The 17,627-nt window shown below is 42.1% G+C and overlaps 1 protein-coding gene across 2 annotated transcripts in view; it reads right to left on the bottom strand.

Moving 5' to 3' along the window:
• UBE2D4 (ubiquitin conjugating enzyme E2 D4) overlaps positions 1-17,627 on the bottom strand; it is a 37,742-nt gene that overhangs the window by 18,639 nt on the left and 1,476 nt on the right. Inside the window, exons 2-4 of one of the 2 annotated variants that reach the window (XM_074285848.1) lie at positions 5,070-5,133; positions 2,206-2,237; positions 2,028-2,105 (exon numbers count right to left, since the gene is read on the bottom strand). In XM_074285848.1, the coding sequence (XP_074141949.1) occupies positions 2,028-2,105; positions 2,206-2,237; positions 5,070-5,133 (174 nt within the window). The remainder of the gene's footprint in view (positions 1-2,027; positions 2,106-2,205; positions 2,238-5,069; positions 5,134-17,627) is intronic. The other variant, XM_074285849.1, reaches the window with a different exon arrangement.

Genomic DNA, 17,627 nt, shown 5'->3' with positions numbered 1-17,627 from the left:
AATTTCCCCAAAATTAGATTTGTCCAAAAAATGTAATGGTTATAAAGCAGTGAGTGCCCACTCCTGCAGACATGCAAGTGACACAGGCATGAGAGGCCCAGGGATCTGGGAGACTGCACGGAATCGAGGTTGGGCTCGGTGACTTAACGATTTCACAAGTCTCTAATAGTGGAAAACAGTCGCCTTCTGTGCTTTCTCTTCCCAGGGACAAAACTTTGTCACTGGATGAGTCCTTACTGTCTATTCTCAATGCTTTACTTTGTTCTACCACAGGAGGAAAAAAAGAGGCAACGGTCACCTTCTTAGAAGACCATGGCTATTCACCATTGAGCTTTCCTTCTAAATTAATACCAGCTTATTGGAGATATGGTTTTTAGTCTTAATAATTGACACTGTTTGGATTTATTTCGTTTTTTTTTTGTATCTAGAGCAAATGCGGCTCCTAATTCTTATTCCCTCAAACCCAACTAAATAAATGATCATCTACATTAATGTTTATTTGAAGAAAGGTATTCTATTTGGATGCTGTAAGTAGGGCAGTCAGCAAATTAATCTTTTATAGAGTTTAGACCAATCGGCTCTAAAATTCTCACCAGTCACTTAGTCACTTAGTCTGAGGGGCACAGAGACTGAAAAGTGTGCTAATCCTTATTTACTTACTTATCTTACACAGAAGTAAGTCGGGCTGGAATATGCACTTTTTAGTCTCAATCTATAAAAACATTTCAGAGTTCAATATTAAAAGTAATTCTTACCACACTGATTGAACATCATAACCAACATCTGGAGCATGTACGTGGTTAATGGTGGTGGTGACATGTCTGTAAGACACCCAAGATTGTCCTTTTCACCTAACCCAGCTGCTTCTGGTGTTCAGATCCCACTCCCTGCACTGACACAACGGGGGCACTTCCTGGCAAAGCCAGAGAAGGTTTGACATTTTGGTGGTTTGTCACTGACAGTGCCCGAGGCAGAGAGCAGCCCTCCTCTCCGCTGGCACACAGAAGTTACTCCCGAGGCTCAGCAGAGACCAAAGGTAATTGCACCCCTATGCCAAGGCTTGGTTATGATACACATGAAACACCTTTGAAGCAGGCCATGGCCAAGCCCAGCTGTGATCTGCAGAGCACTATTGCCCCCAGGCCATTCGACAGCTGTCAGCCTCTGGCTGTGGGCACTGGCCAGTCTCTGGCATTGTCAGCTGGTCTGTCTATGGAGGCTGATGTGGTAGGTAGAGGGCTACCCTGGACACTGGCTTTAAGTATTCTCCTCTTCAGAGCCAGATGGCGAGAAGGGGAGGCCCAAAGGACAAAGTGGGCTGACGGCTTCATTCGTCTCTCAGCCATCTTCTACCTTATGCTAACGGGACATCCGCTCTTACAGCCCAAACCCAGCTCACTCTTCACTGATAAAAGCTGAAGGCTGGGGAGGGAGCCACCGTTCTGCTCTCACTTCAGATAAGGGAAGAAATCTTGCCACAGTCAAAGGAAGGGATGAGAGAAGAGGAAATAAGGAATCGAAGATGAGAAACATGGTCAGGCTGAAAACGCCACCAGCACAAGTATGGGCCAAAGGACAGCAAGGGGAGAAGGGCAGAGTCCTGCCTGGCATGGCAGCCCTTCCATGGCACAATTCCGCTCCCTCCCCATCCCCATCCTGGCCACCACTCCCAGAATCCTGAGATCTCCACAGAGGCAAGGACTAGACCACTGTGTTCTTGATAGCATCCGCAGTTGGACCCTCCTCCCACCCCCCAAAACCTCGGCTCTTGCCCAGGTGAAAAAAGAACCAGGTACAGTTGTAACCTCCTCTATGAAAAGCCCATTTCAGGCTGTGAAACAGTGTCAGATTGAAATAGAAACACTTGACTACTGAACTGTCCCAGAGCCCGAGGTAGTCTAACTTCTCCCTGTGAGGATGGAGGCAGGGACCCCACTGCTGCTCCAGGGAGCCATTTTAAAATCCACTTATTACGAGTCCTCCTTTGTCTACAAGTGTCAGCCAGAGTCAACGAGACCCTTCCTTACCTTTGGCGGTTTGAAAGGGTAATCTGTAGGGAAGTGAATAGTCAGGAAGAAAACACCGCCCTGGTAAGGACTATCACTCTAGAATGACAAGACATCAAACACGCCAATTAGAAGAAGAAATGAAAATGTAAAATGAAAGGGGAAAGCCAAAGCAGGGAACTCATCAGCTGGTACGTACCGGGCCCATGATGGTGGCCTGCCAGTGGAATACTGAAAGACAAAGAGAGAGACGGTGATAGAATAAATCCATGAGCAACCACTTCGATAACCACACCAGGTCCTCTTCTAGCCGTTCACACACATTTTAGAGTTTTCCTCTGTTTTGCTGTTGACTATAAACTCCTCTCCATATTCCTTGTTAGAGGCAGCATGGAGGTGCCATGGGGAGAGCACAGGACTTAGGATCCAGGCCCAGACACTTACCAGGTGTGATAACTTTACCTCTGCTTTCCTCAGGTTCCTCATCTGTAAAATGGGAATAATAGTACCTACCTCCCAGGGCTGTTGTTAGGCTTAAATGAGATAATAATTGTAAGCACTTGGCACAGTGTCTGGCACATAATAAGTACAATATAAATACTAGCTATTGTTATTGTTGTTTCTTAAGAAAGAATCTTTTATCCTCTGATCCATTCCAAAAAATTTTCTGTCAAAGTATTTTTCCCAAAAGTCAATCTTAAGTCACTTGGGATAAGGGACTATTTCTTCTTTGTGTCCTACAAATATTTACCCTCTGGTGCCATGCACTGCGTAAGGATTCAGCAGCACTGATATGAAATGTTCCAAGTTTTCCCCTTCTGGTTTTCCTCTCTCTTTATGAATATGTTTGGGTATTTTTTTAATCTCACTCGCTCTCGCTGATTCAACCTCTTCAGTGAGAAGACACCGAGATTTTCTCATTTTCTTCTGCTTCCCATTTTAATATTTTATTCTCCTTAGGAACTCAGTTACCTATTTTGGCTCTGGCTCTCATTCCCATTTCTGGACAAGCTCCTCTCCACTCACCTGATGCCACAGAAGAGAAAGATAGGCAAGAATATAATCTACAATAGCCCAGTCACTGATTTCTAGGTGCCCGAAGCCGATCCCACGTGGATATAAGGTGAATCATTTCATAACGTTTTTTGGAAAATGCCTCTCCATATCAACAAAGTGGGACAAATGTTCCAACTGGCTTTTATCTAATCTGGGTATATAATGGTATCACGTCCCTAGCAGAGTGAGCCTACATCCTGATGTCTCCTAGTATGTACTCAAATACAGCAGCAAAGGCTCCGCGTCTAAGAACAATGAACAGAGTGTTAGGAGGGCCAGGGCCAGGGCAACAGTCGACAAACATTTTTATCCCTCGCTGCTTCCAGGAAAGCTGCAAAATAGCAATGGGAACCCAAGGTGCCACTGATAAGCCTGGGGCATATATGGAGGAGAAAGAAAAAAAGTCAGAGGAAGGAAAAGGACGTGGGGACCCCCTCTCAGCTGCATGGTGAACAGCACTGGCCGAATGCCTAAATCGAGGCCATTGGGATGTCTCAGGGTTCTGTGACAGATGGAGGCCACGTGCTCAAAATACGGGGTGCTGCAAACTCCTGCAAGAATGTAAGGGTCAGCTGATGAGATATAGAGAAGGAGCCTAATCACCAGAAAGGCCTGGGTTTCCTAAGCTCTGAACACTGGATCAGAAGCCTTTCTGCATCAGCTGTACCTGAATTCTGCGCTCCTAGCAGATGCCCGGGATACGCAGTCCATCCCTCGAGTCGCTTCTTCCCATGCACTGATCCTATCGCCCTCTATCTGGCCCACCCTAAGGATACTCCCTGCTCCCCATTTCCTTACCTCCCTCCTCAATGGCAGCAGAGGTCTAAGAAAAAAGAAAGCTCTGGAGAAGAGGCGAGGGGCTAGGTGAGGGCAGCAGAGATTTGGGAAAATGGGGGAGGTCAAAGAGACCTGGAGAAGCTAAGCAGGAGCCTGAGGGAAACAGTAGAGGGCTCTGGGGGCAGCTCCATTCCATTTTCTCTCCCAGTTTAGCCAGGGTTGACAGAAAAAAGCTTCTTGAGCCTCCTCTATCGCAGGTATGGATGGGTGGGGGAAAGGATGGACTGTGGCCTCTTCTTGTCTCACTTCCCCTAGGCGGAAATCCAAAGCAGCCCCTCTGAATGGATTCCTCAAGTAGAGGAACAGAGATCGGTCACCACCCTCTAAAGGCATGGATAGCAGCAACAGTACCACCATGATTTAAAAAAAAAAAAAAAAAAATGAAAACTTTGGGGCAGCTAGATGGAGTGGACAGAGCACCAGCCCTGAAGTCAGGAGGACCTGAGTTCAAATCTGGTCTCAGACACTTAACACTTCCTAGCTGTGTGACCCTGGGCAAGTCACAATTGCCTCAGTTCAAAAATAGAGAGAGAGAGAGAGAAAGAGAGAGAGAGAGAGAGAGAGAGAGAGAGAGAGAGAGAGAGAGAGAGAGAGAGAGACAGAGAAAGAGAGAGACAGAGAAAGAGAGAGACAGAAAGAGACAGAGAGAGAAAGAGAGAGAGAGACAGAGAGACAGAGAGATAGAGAGACAGAGAGAGAGAGAAAAGAAAAGAAAACTTTTAAAAAGACATCATCTAAAGAGAATATAATTATTTAGGGAAATCTTTCAAGGGCCTGTGATTTTTCTGCCTGTGGTAAAGTGGTACAAAGGGATTTCTTGAGTGGACTGATTGATTATGTGGAAAGGCCACTGATTAAACTCCCTGGAAAGCAATGAACACATTTTCCTCCAGCAGGGAAGGTGGGGTTATAGTTCCCATCTATAGGAAGTCTAACCAAAAAAGCCTGATCATTATTGACTACTGACCTGCCACAGTATGTCTGACTAATTATCTGCTAATGAAATTGGAACTTAAAACAAATGAAAAGAAAAGCTGCTGTTTCACTCATTTTACTGCATGATCTGCAGTAAGGAACTTTTTTTTTTTTTTTTTAAAGCTGAGCTAGCAAAATGTGAGGATTTGTTTCTAAGATTCCTATAACCCAAAGCCCTAAAACCCCATTACTTACAATCATCACCCACGGGTCCTGCTGAGCACTGGGCGGGAGGGTCCCTCTGCAAGTCAGTTAATTCCTAGGAACATGAGAGAGTAATTTCAGAGTTGGCTGCGCTCGCTCACTTGCTCACTGGGAGGCCAGGACCGCTCCCCCCACGCTCACACTGGCCACCTCCCAAACACCAATTCTCTCACTTAGCAAATTGTTCCTCCTGGTGAAAAGGTAAGACCCGAATCATTGTGCTGATGGCCTAGAGAGATAAATGAACAAGGCAATTTCTTCCCCAGCAGGCTTTGAGCTTCCCGTCACAGCCTCCATCATCACCTTTGCCAATATTCCCCTGTGCATGCAGTATCTGTGGCCAGCAGCATAAGCAATGGCACAAAGCAAGGCGCCTCCCTTCCTTGGCACTGGGAAACTTCAAGAGTCTGGACAATGGTCTTGGGGAGAAAAGGTCCCGGAGAGGCGCAGTCACAGTCAAACAGTTTCAATGACTCCTTCTGCTTTATAAGTTAAAGCAAGTCAATTGGCATTTAGTAAGCATCCACCCTGTGTCAGGTATTGTGGTAAATGCTGGGGATACAAGGAAAGGCAAAAACGGTCTGGGCTCAGGGGCCTCAGTCTGTGAATGAACAGATCAATGTGGGATAAACTGGAGAGAATTTCAGGGGAAAAGCACCAGCATTCAAGGGACCTGGAAGGGCTCTGTGCACATAGTGGGACTTGAAGGAAGCCGAGGTGAGGAAGGAGAGAATTCTTTGCAGGTGTAGGATGTTCAAGGACATAACTGCTGTCAAAAAATGGGGATTTTTGTGGCAGTAACAGCCAAGAAGCCATCACAGAGCATATGGAAGAGAGACTGGTATGAGACTGGGAAGATGGGGAGAGGTCACATGATACAGGGCTTTGAAAGTCAAAAGGAAGGCTCTGTGTGTGTGTGTGTGTGTGTGTGTGTGTGTGTGTGTGTTTGATGATCAGATCTGTACTTTAGGATGATCACTTTGTCAGCCAAGTGGAAGAAAGGGTGACATAGGGAGGCTAAGCAGACAGATCATACTGATAGGCTCAAGAAGAGCAAAAGAAGAATATCAAGCAAAGAAAGATATCAGCAAAGAAAATAACAGACAGTGGACTGGTGTGTGGCCAGAATACCTGGAGCAAGAGCTCAAAGATTAGCTTAGGAATGGCCCAGGGCCATGCCCTATCTCCAAAGGAAGAAGGCCTTTCAAGGAGGCTGGAAAGAAGGCCCCAGTTTTTGGTTATTCTTAACCTGTCCTCCCCATGGCCTCCTAGGGGCTATTCCTGAGAGCATTCAGATATCCTGAGGTGGGCGATGTAGCTCTGCTCTTCTGCTCTCTACATTACAATGGTGGCTGCTTGTCTCTTTGGGAGAGCATCCATCCTATTCTGCCATGACACTTTTTGGTCTACTTAAGCACCTGGCTCAAAGCCCGGTTATTTTTCATATTTCATCCTCCCCTGGCCCTCGGTCTTCACCAACACCACTTTTCTGGTAACTTGACATCCAGGTCTATACAACTATAAAGGATTAAGTAGAGAACACTTGGATCCCAAACACGCACTAATGGAATGGAGAAGAGGCCTTGGGGGGGGGGGGGGAGGGAGAGACAGAGCCCCGAAGTGGTTCCAGAAGATCCAGGTTCTCTCAGTAGCTGTGTGGCCAATCTCACCTTGCTTGGCTCACATTGCCTCATCTGTAAGATGACGTGGGTCCTCTAAACCTAATCCTTTTTGCTTGATATAAATCTACTTAATGACTTCAATATTTCAGCAGTGACTTCTAAGTTCCCTATTATTCTGGGTCAACCCATCCTGGTATAACTGAGGATTCCTACTCTCTTTGAACATGGAAGGAAAATGATTCAATTCTGGTCCTGGGGACTTTTTCTTAGGAAGTTGGTTAATAGCTTGGTCTATTTCTTTTTCTGAGATGGGACTATTTAGACTACTTACTTCTTCCTCTGTTAATCTGGGCAAGCTATATTTTTGAAGATATTCTTCCATTTAAGTTATCGAATTTATCGGCATAAAGTTGAGCAAAGTAGCTCCTAACTATTGTTCTAATTTCCTCTTCATTAGTGGTGAGTTCACCCTTTTCATTTTCAAGACTATCAATTTGCTTTTTCTCTTTCCTTTTTTTAATCAGGTTTACTAAGGGTTTGTCTATTTTGTTGGTTTTTTCATAAAACCAACTCTTAGTTTTATTAATTAATTCAATAGTTTTTTTACTTTCAATTTTATTAATCTCACCTTTTATTTTTTGAATTTCAAGTTTTGTGTTTGTTTGGGGGTTTTTAATTTGTTCCTTTTCTAGCAATTTTAGTTGTAAACCCAATTCGTTGGCCCTCTCTTTCTCTATTTTATGCAAGTAGGCCTGTAGAGATATAAAACTTCCCCTAATTACTGCTTTGGCTGTATCCCACACATTTTGGTATGATGTCTCATTATTGTCATTTTCTTGGGTGAAGTTATTAATTATGTCTATGATTTGCTGTTTTACCCAATCATTCTTTAGTATAAGATTATTTAGTTTCCAATTATTTTTTGGTCTATTTTCCCCTGGCTTTTTATTAAATGTTATTTTGATTGCATTATGGTCTGAAAAGGATGCATTTACTATTTCTGCCTTACTGCATTTGATTTTGAGGTTTTTATGCCCTAGTATATGATCAATTTTTGTATAGGTTCCATGAACTGCTGAGAAGAAAGTATATTCCTTTCTGTCTCCATTTAGCTTTCGCCAAAGATCTATCATATCAAACTTTTCTAGTATTCTATTTACCTCTTTGACTTCTTTCTTATTTATTTTGTGGTTTGATTTATCTAATTCTGATAGTGCAAGGTTGAGATCTCCCGCTATTATAGTTTTGCTATCTATTTCCTCTTGCAGTTCTCTTAATTTCTCTTTTAAGAATTTAGATGTTGCACCACTTGGTGCATACATGTTTAATATTGATACTGCTTCACTATTGATGCTTCCCTTTAGCAGGATATAATGCCCTTCCTTATCTCTTTTAATTAGATCAATTTTTGTTTTTGCTTGATCTGAGATGAGGATGGCTACTCCTGCTTTTTTGTTTTTGCCTGAAGCATAATAGATTCTGCTCCACCCTTTTACTTTTAGTTTGAATGTCTCATCCTGTTTCAGGTGTGTTTCCTGTAAACAACATATTGTAGGATTCTGACTTTTAATCCAGTCTGCTAACTGCTTCCTCTTTATGAGGCAGTTTGCCCCATTCACATTTATGGTTAGAAGGACTAATTCTATATTGCTTGCCATCCTATTAACCCCTGCTTATGCTTTTCCCCTTTCCTTCCCTTTTACCCTCCTATCCAGTATTAAACTGGTAAACGCCACTTGCTTTTCACAGCCCTCCCTTTTTAGGATCCCTCCCCCACCTTAAAGATCCTCCCCTTATTTTACCCCTTTTCTCGAAATTACTGTATTCCCTTCCCCTTAGCTTACTCCTTCCCTTTCACTTTTCAATGAAGTGGAAGAAGTTTCACCATAAATCGAATATGTCTATTGATACACGCTATGTTCATCTCCCTCCTTTCTTTCTCTCAGATATAATAGGTTACCTTTGCCTCTTCATGAGATGTAGTACCACCACTTTATACTTTTTTATGATATAATCTCCTTTCCACCTCTAGTTTCTAAGACCAATTGTACATATGTTCTTTACATATTTTTTTGACAGAAGTATAGTTCTCAAGATTTCTTTTTACCTTTTTTAGAAGTCTCTTGAGTTCTGTATTTGAAGATCAAACCTCTTATGTAGGTCTGGTTTTTTCATCAAAAATAGATGGAATTCATTTATTTCGTTAAATGTCCATCTTCTTCCCTGGAAAACGATGCTCATTCTTGCTGGGTAAGTTATTCTTGGCTGCATACCAAGTTCCTTAGCCTTTCGGAATATCATGTTCCAGAAAATGATTCAATTCTGAAGCCAGATACCTACCACAGGTCAAATTCACACTAAACCCAAGCACAGACATAGCCCCAGACATACTAATTCTGCCCCGGGCCCCGAGCTGGTCAGCAGTCTAGAACCTAGGCAGAGGAGGGGGGAACAAAGGCCCAGACAAGTCACCAAAAATATAATCCACTTGTGTTTATCTGTGACATTGGTTCTCAATGTCATAAATCCCACTGCACTTATTATCTCCATAAATCAAATTGGGCCCTGAGTACAAAATCCTAATATAAACGTTACAGTAAACTTGACCATCTGGGCAGCCCTGAGTATGTCAGGGATAGTCACTGAATCTGAATTATCACACACACCCCCTTCCAGATAACAACTAAAGGGTCATGTCACACTAGTCTTGCAGAGGACAGTCAGAGTTTTCTGCTTAAATGGCGGCCACCTTAGTTTACTGCAGCCATTACTACCTCTCCATGAGATTACTTCACTCTAAAGAGAAGTAAACTATCCTATTTTCTGACCCAATAGTCCATCCTCCATAATGGCACAGAATGAGAATTTTGTGGTTGCGGTGACACTCTTTGGCTCAGTTTCTTCATCTGTCAAATGAGCCAGAGAAAGAAATAGCAAGCTATTCCAGCACTTATGCCAAAAAATGCCCAGAGGGGATATGAAGGTATGGATACCACTAAACAATGGAAGCAACAACTCAGCATTTCACAAACAGGGGATGATGGGCCGCATTATAGGCAGCCAGAGGAAGGAGGACCCGAACAGAAGGCCCACTCCACTCTTCTCTCTTTCACTATGGGGTAAAACATAAAAGAAAAATGAGAGCCTAAGACTGGACCTGCCTTCCTGAAGGCAGAAAGACTAAGGAAAAAGGAGGATGGACCTGAAATGTCCTGGGTTCAGGAGAAGGATTTACTGTTTGGGGAAGAGAGGTTTAAACCAGTTGCTAAGATCAATTCCAGCATCAGGATGGGGGGGAAGGGGTTGGTGGGAGGAGAAGAGGAGGATAGCATGGCAATGTGGAAAGAGTGCTGGACGCAGCGTCGCAGGACCTGGATTCAAATCCTAGTTGTGATTTGTTACCTTGGCCAAGACAGGTCCGTCTCTGGATCTCACTTTGCTTCCCTGTAAGATGAAAGAGCTAGGCCAGTTGAATCCTAAAGTCCTTCTAAAATCAAACCTACCCTTCTGTCACATTCCTCAAATCCCTTCACCTGAGGATGTCCCGAGTTTCCTCCATAGCAAGTGTTTCTAACCCATAAGAACCCTGTGACTTTATCACTTTCTTATCCAAGCCATTCATTTCTCTTCCCACGTGGCTTCACTGAACCTCAGTTTCTCCATCTGCTAAATGAGAATAACACTTATACTATTACCTCTCCCTCTTCATCTTTGTCTCCAGCTTTCCTTCAGGTCCCAGATAAAATCCCACCTTTGGATTCCCTCTCTTTATCCTCACAGCTTTATTAATCTTGCTTACTCTTGGACTTTATGTATCCTGCAGCAGAAAAAGTATTAGCTCTGAAGGCAGAAATTCTTGATTTAAGATCTAAGCCTTCCATGCATAATTTTAATTATGTAAAAGCTTTTACATGAACAAACCTAATAAAGTTAAATTAATAATTTATTCTTACACAATTAACTGAGAAATGTTTTTGCATTAAGTTTTTTTGACAAAAGTCTTATTTCCAAGACAGGTAAGGAACAGATTCAGATTTATAAGAAAAAGAGCCATTTCCCAATTGGTCTAAGGATATGAATACACAGTTCTCAAGGGAAAAAACTCAGGCTTATCTATGGCCATATGACAAAAATGTTCCAAATCACTGCTAGTGAAATGCAAATAAAAACATTTCAGAGATTTTGGCTTACACTCATAACAGGGATAAAAATGGCAAAAGAGGAAAATGATAAATGTAGGAAGGGCTACAGAAAAACACTGATGCAACGTAGGATCTTAATGAATAAAATCATTATGGAAAGCAAATTGGAATTATACACACAAAGTTACTGACCAGTGAGTAGGAGAGGAAAGGGTCCTTTATCTGCAAAAATATTTATAGAAGCTCTTTATATGGCAGTTTAAAAAAAAAAACCCTGCAAACTAAGAAAATGTGCAACAATTGAGGGATAGCTAAATAAGTTGTAGTATATGAATGTGATGGAGTATCATGATGTTATAAAAAATGAAAAACAGATTGATTCCAAAAAGACAGAAATTTTGATGAACTAATGCAGAAAGAAGTAAATAGGAACTGTACAATTTATACTATAACACCAATATTACAAAAACGAACAATTTGAGGGACATTTTTAAGCTGATGAAGAATGAAATAAGAAGAACCAGGTGAAAGATATATATAATAACAACATAAAGATAAACAAGTTTGAAAGCTATAAGGATCATCATCAATGCAATGACTAGTAGATTCCAGAAGACCCATAATAAAAACATATCTCCATGTAGAATGAAACATATTTCTGTGGGAATTTATTTTGCTTGACTATGCTTATTTATTTTTGTTATCTTTTTAATTCTTTTTATTTATTTATTTCGCTAGGCACTTAGGGTTAAGACTCTTCTTGCTCACAATCACAGAGCTAGTAAGTGTTAATTAGATGTCTGAGGCTGCATTTGAACTCAGGCCCTTCTGACTTCAGGGGTGGGGTTCTATCCACTGTACCATATAGCTGCCCCAGACTATGCATATTTGTTACAAGCATCTTCCCACCATCACCATGGGGTAGGCTAGAAAGGAAAATAGGTTTGTTCACTTTAAAAAAAAAATACAGATATAAAATAGTGCATGCCCTATAGATGAGGTCCTCATGCTATTAGTTTTACTTATCTAATTTATTTCTATTACAAGAGACTCCTCATCAATTGGGATTAATAATTATATATGTCTATAATGTAAAAACAAAACATCAATAAAACTCTAAGTAGCAAATAGAATATCAAATCTAAAACAAAATTGGAGGGGGAAGAGAGGAACATTACCCTATATATAAGGATAGCTTTCTAACGATAGCATCATAATCTCCAAAAAAGTTGGAGTATCTCAATTCAGAATGTGAATGGTAGTTATCAAAGATCATTCTAATGGAATATAAGTTCTAATAATTCTACCCAACTTAAAAGGTTTTAGGGACAGTGAGTGACATTGGAGACTACTCCAATCAGTCAGTCAAAAAACATTTAAGGGCCTACTGTATGCCAAGCACTTTGTTAAGCAGTGGATACAAAAATAGACAGAAGGCAGGTCCTGCCCTCAAGGAGCTCACAATCTAATGGGGGGAGATAACAAACAAATAAATAAAATAAAAATAAGCTACAGATAGGATGAATGGGAAAGGCTTCCTGGAAGGTATTATTTTAGTTGGGACCTCCAAGAAACCAGGAAAAGCCAAGAGGAAATGAAGACAGAGAACTTTCCAGAAGACTTGAGGGATAATCAGCCAGAGAAAATGCAGAATCAAGTAATTTGTGCAAGACCCATATCAACAGAACCCCAATGTACATTTTGGGGAGTAAAGTCTAAGAAGGAAGCCTAAAAAGGTGAAAGTAAGTCAGGGTCTGTCAAACTTTAAACTCCAAACAGAAGATTTTATATTTGATCTAGAGGTACTAGGGAGACACTGCAGTTTCCTGAGAAGGGGAGAGATACCAAGATCAGACCTGTATTTTAGGAAGATGTGAAGGTTCATCACCAAAATGGCTGTAGACAGATTAATTTTTTGGCCCAAAACCTCTTGATGACAATAACTAAATATTATAACAAATTAGATATTGCAAATATTAAAACTCACAGTGTCCTTAAGTAGAGGAAGTACCTACACCGGGAAAAAAATCATAAACACTATGAATATTTAAAGAATATCCATGAATCTAGCCCCCAAAATCATCATCAGGTAAAACTCAACATGAAAAGCTGGTCTCACTAAAAAACCAATAACCATCTCTTCCTAATGCTTATGATAACCAACTTCAGGGTTGGGGGGTTATTCAGGTTTACACCACTTTTTAAAGAAAATTACACCACTTTTTAAAGAAAATTATACCGCTGAATTGGTGGAAGTCACTTAAGCACTTAGTCATCAGACTAAAAGTGATAACTCAGCCTTTAAATAACAAGAGCTTATTTTGTAAGTGATGAAAGAAAATGCCCCTTCTTGGAACATAACCGAAATTGAAAAAGAAAAATCACTTGGGAATTTTAAAATGTGAGAAACAATACTTTCTCACATTTCTAGTACATAAGAAGGAAAAGGAAGATTAAAACTCAGCTGTATATCTCAATATTTAAAATTTCTAAACTGAACTGGCTGAAGGTATAAGTTTCCTTTAAAAAAATAAGTTCCAAACTATGATCTATATTTATAACTAAAATATTTACAATTTCAAAAATACATATATGCTTTTTGAACTTCAGTCAAAATAACTATATGCACTAGCCATTGATTAAAAATATCAAAAATATATTTTTTATTTTAATTAAGCAATTTAAATGTCTTGTTCTGGTCATCATTTTTATCTTCCTGTTAGAATATCCTCTAAATGTCTACCTATTTAATTTGCATAAATTCATATCCCAAATTTTACCAAGAATCTGATTCAATAAAAATCTTGGCTAATAAAATAACTACATCACCATTCATTCCTCTGATGTTGTTATGAAATTAATATGAGAAAAGTTTTCATCCATATGCTACAACAACCAGACCCTTACATGCATGGCTATATAAATGTTTTATGCAGAAATAAATCACTGCTTTGAAACAAATAGTGAAAAGTATCCTAAGGCGTGACCTGCAGAAGGAGAACCACCACCAACAAAAACCAAGGATCACACAGATATAAAAAAAGAAAAAGAACTACTTCAAGTCTGTTCAACTGTTTGGAGGCAAGGAAACAGGCAGAGATGGAAGTGAAGCTCACCTTGAAGAGAGAACCTCAAAACTCTGAAAAATCCTTAAAGGAGAAAACCTTCGTTGGCTCTGCCTCAGTGAGGGGACTCCACTCCAAGCAGTTTCATCTTTGTTATCTGGATGGGGCCAGCTCAGTCCCGAAACCCATTGAATTCAATTCAAATTCTAACCCTAGCTGAAACCCAGGGAGGGGCCAATCTGGGACTCCACTCATGAGCCCCCTTCAGCTTGTAGCCAAAACCCCCTATTACAAAAGAGCCAAAGTAAAACCCTCTCTTTGCAGAGGGCCAGCACCATGCCTGGCACCCCAAAGACTCTCTGCCCACTGGAATAACGTTTCCAGTGTCCTTTTCTCTTTATCCTCACCTATTTCCTTAACCAGACTTTACTCTTCCTTCCAATCCCCATAATAAACCTCTTTTATCAATCTAGGTTTTCGGGTCTGTAAATTCCTTTACAGGGGACTCTTGTGCCGCCAGAAGGGAATCCCAGAACTCCCTACCATTGCATTGCCACTAGACCTTATTTAGACCTTATTTAACCCTAATTTCATTTGGTTACCCCAAATCTAAACCTCATCAACCTGATATTCAAAAAAAAAAAATCCTAGGAAACAAAACTATTCAACTAAGTAAAATATGCTTTAATAGTAGAACCTTAGGATGACTACAGAGAGGCTTGGAGAGACTTACATCAACTGATGCTGAGTGAAATGAACAGAACCAGAAGATCGTTGTACACTTCAACAACAATACTGTATGAGGATGTATTCTGATGGAAGTGGAAATCTTCAACATAGAGAAGATCCAACTCACTTCCAGCTGATCAATAATGGACAGAAACAACTACACCCAGAGAAGGAACACTGGGAAGTGAATATAAACTGTGAGCATTTTTTGTTTTTCTCCCCAGATTATTTTTACTTTCTGAATCCAATTCTTCCTTTGCAACAACAACAACAAAAAAATTCAGTTCTGCACATATATATTGTACCTAGGATATACTATAATTAACATGTATGGGAATGCCTGCCATCTAGGGGAGGGGGGTGGAGGGAGGGAGGGGAAAATTCAGAACAGAAGGGAGTGCGAGGGATAAAAATTACCTATGCATATGTATTTTTGCATAACAAAAAATGTTATAATTATAAAATTAATTTTAAAAAATAGTAGAACCTTATAGCTGGTTCAGCTAGGGAAAGATAGGGAGGAAAAGAAAGAAAAAGACAGGGCTAGGAAAAGAGGGGAAAGAAAGAGGCTAAGAAGAGGAAAGGAAAAAAAAAACAGGGTGAGAATGAGATTTTTTAAAAAATGAGTAAGAAAAACAGGAAGGAAGGGGAGCCCAGAGAGATGGTACAGGAGGGTTAGAAGTGTTAGTCAATTACTTTGGTCAGAGCCTGTTAGTCATTAGGACCATAAGGCGTCATAATATTATCAAATATTATCCTATCCCCTCAAATGTTAATTAGCTGACTAGCTACTGCAGAGAGCTCTTCAGCTGCTTTTTATCCTTAAATAGCCAGGGACTTTCTGGGAACCCAACTACCATGAGAGGGAGAGGAACAGGGAGAGGGGGAGGCTAAATTATTCTCCAATCTGCAATGGGGTGATATCAATTTACAAGCTAAATGAAATGCAGCCAAGTGCTGGGGCATAGTGCTACTAAAAATAAAACCTTTCTACCCCTGAGTCATTATGAATATTCAAATAAAACCCACCCTCTCACAAAACATCTCTTTCACTTCCCCACTAACTTTTTTTTTGCTGATAATGCCTGCCAGGTAAGACACAGACTCCCTGTTGCCATGCAGGCACTTCTTTGGGATGAATTTTTCATGTTGTCTTTCTGCCCACGTTTACGTTGCATTACTAATTTATTCATCAGGATAAACGCCACAGAAGCAAGGGGGCTGCTGGCTTTATGGATGTGTAATTATAGCAACACTTGAGCACTTCAGGGGTCTATGATTTCATCACTGTGGGCACTTCCTCTGCTGAAGCACCTAGCACCAGGAGTAGATGGCGGAACATTGTCTGAGTTGCTGAAAGAAAAAGTTACTTTTGCTCAGCCATCAGTAATGAGACCAGTCTGTGGAAGACAAATCATGGCAAGCTCTGGTAGAGTGGGTGTTCCCAAGCTCTTCATACTCTACTCAGATGCTTCTGCAAACTCAGGACCACCTCTGTGCCAGGATGGAACACGGGGCTGGTACTCTCGGGGGCGCCATACTGACCGACGACAGACAGTCCAAACATTCCCACTTCTCGACCTGAGAGGGAAAGCCACTTGTACCAGACGGCCCCGGCCCCAAGAAAGCTGTGCTTTTCTGCTTGTGAAGCTAATAAGCGCCAGGCAATCTGACCAGTCCTATGGGAACTACTCTTGGTTACAAAAGAACCCGCCAAGAGTAGAACAGGTAGGACTGATCACTACCAGAGAGAGAGAGCACTAAAGGTGCCCACGGAACTGCCAGAGGCCGTGGAAAGTGTTCAGAAATATGGCTCAACCGCCGCATCCCGACAAGCTGCCCGGTGGACACTGCTCCTCAGCCGTGGCCATCCCATTCCTCTGGGACTCAGACAAAAACACAACGGTCAGGCTCTTTTGGCCTCTAAGATCGCCAGGTCAGAGCAAAAAAGGCATTCTTCACAAGCACCACACCCATCTTCAGAAGGAATGGGCACTTTAGGTTTAGGAAAGTGTGCACGACAATTTTCTTCTGATGACTTGAAGGGAACCTCATAAGTTGTGGCTAAAACAAAGAAGGACTATTTTTGAGACAATGTAACTCAGCACACCTAAAACCCAAAACAATGCAAGGGAAAGTATACGTGTATATTTGGAAAATGTATATATACTGAGCAGGAATGGGATGTTTACATCACCTATGTTAGGGGTCCTCACACTTTTAACTAGGGGCCAGCTCCCTGTCCCTCAGACTGCTGGAGGCCCTCACTCTGTCTCCGCCCTCAGCCCACTTGCCATAAGCCGGGGGCCCATAAACGTCCTCGGCGGGTGCATGGCCCGGCCGGAGTTTGAGAAGCCCTGGTTTAGGTGAACAGGAAGGCTACACACTCGAATACATCAGCCAATCGATTAGAGCCCTATCTGGAAACATCACTCTCCACAAAGGAGGGATGACATGTCCCACTTCACACACAAAAGGGACCACCCGAGGATGCCCCTGCGTCCGTGCCAGAAGTCATCGTTTGTTCCTGGGAGTAGCCACAGGAAGAACAGGAAGGCTCCTCCTCCACTTAGCGATGGATTCACCCCCCCACCCCCCCCACAGGCCCGAAGGGCCTCCATGGAGAGGGGGAAGGGACGGACGCTCGCTTCCTGATGACGTGACTGAGGGCCAGCGCACGAGCCCAGGGTCACATCCGGCGTGCTCCGTGGAAGCCTCAACTCCACACCTCCCGCTCATCTGCCCCACTCTGGGCCGTTCCTGCCCGGGAGGACAAAGGGCCCTGCGTCCTTGTTACACAGGGATCCTCTGAAGGAAATGGGCGTATTTAGCTTGGAGAAGAGAAGAGGCAAGAAGAGCATGAGTGCTCCCCCGTGGCTGTGGGCCCAGCTGTGCCCGTGCTCCCTGACCTTGTCTGGAATAAGCCTCACTCCTCCTTAGCCACCAGCTCCAAGCATGTCCCTGGAGGATGCACTCTTCAGCCAGGAGATT

This window comes from Sminthopsis crassicaudata, chromosome 2, assembly GCF_048593235.1.
Source record: "Sminthopsis crassicaudata isolate SCR6 chromosome 2, ASM4859323v1, whole genome shotgun sequence".
NCBI classification, from domain to species: Eukaryota; Metazoa; Chordata; class Mammalia; order Dasyuromorphia; family Dasyuridae; genus Sminthopsis; species Sminthopsis crassicaudata.
The sequence above is the reverse complement of the archived record's forward strand: the minus strand, read 5'-3'. Positions and strand labels throughout refer to the sequence as shown.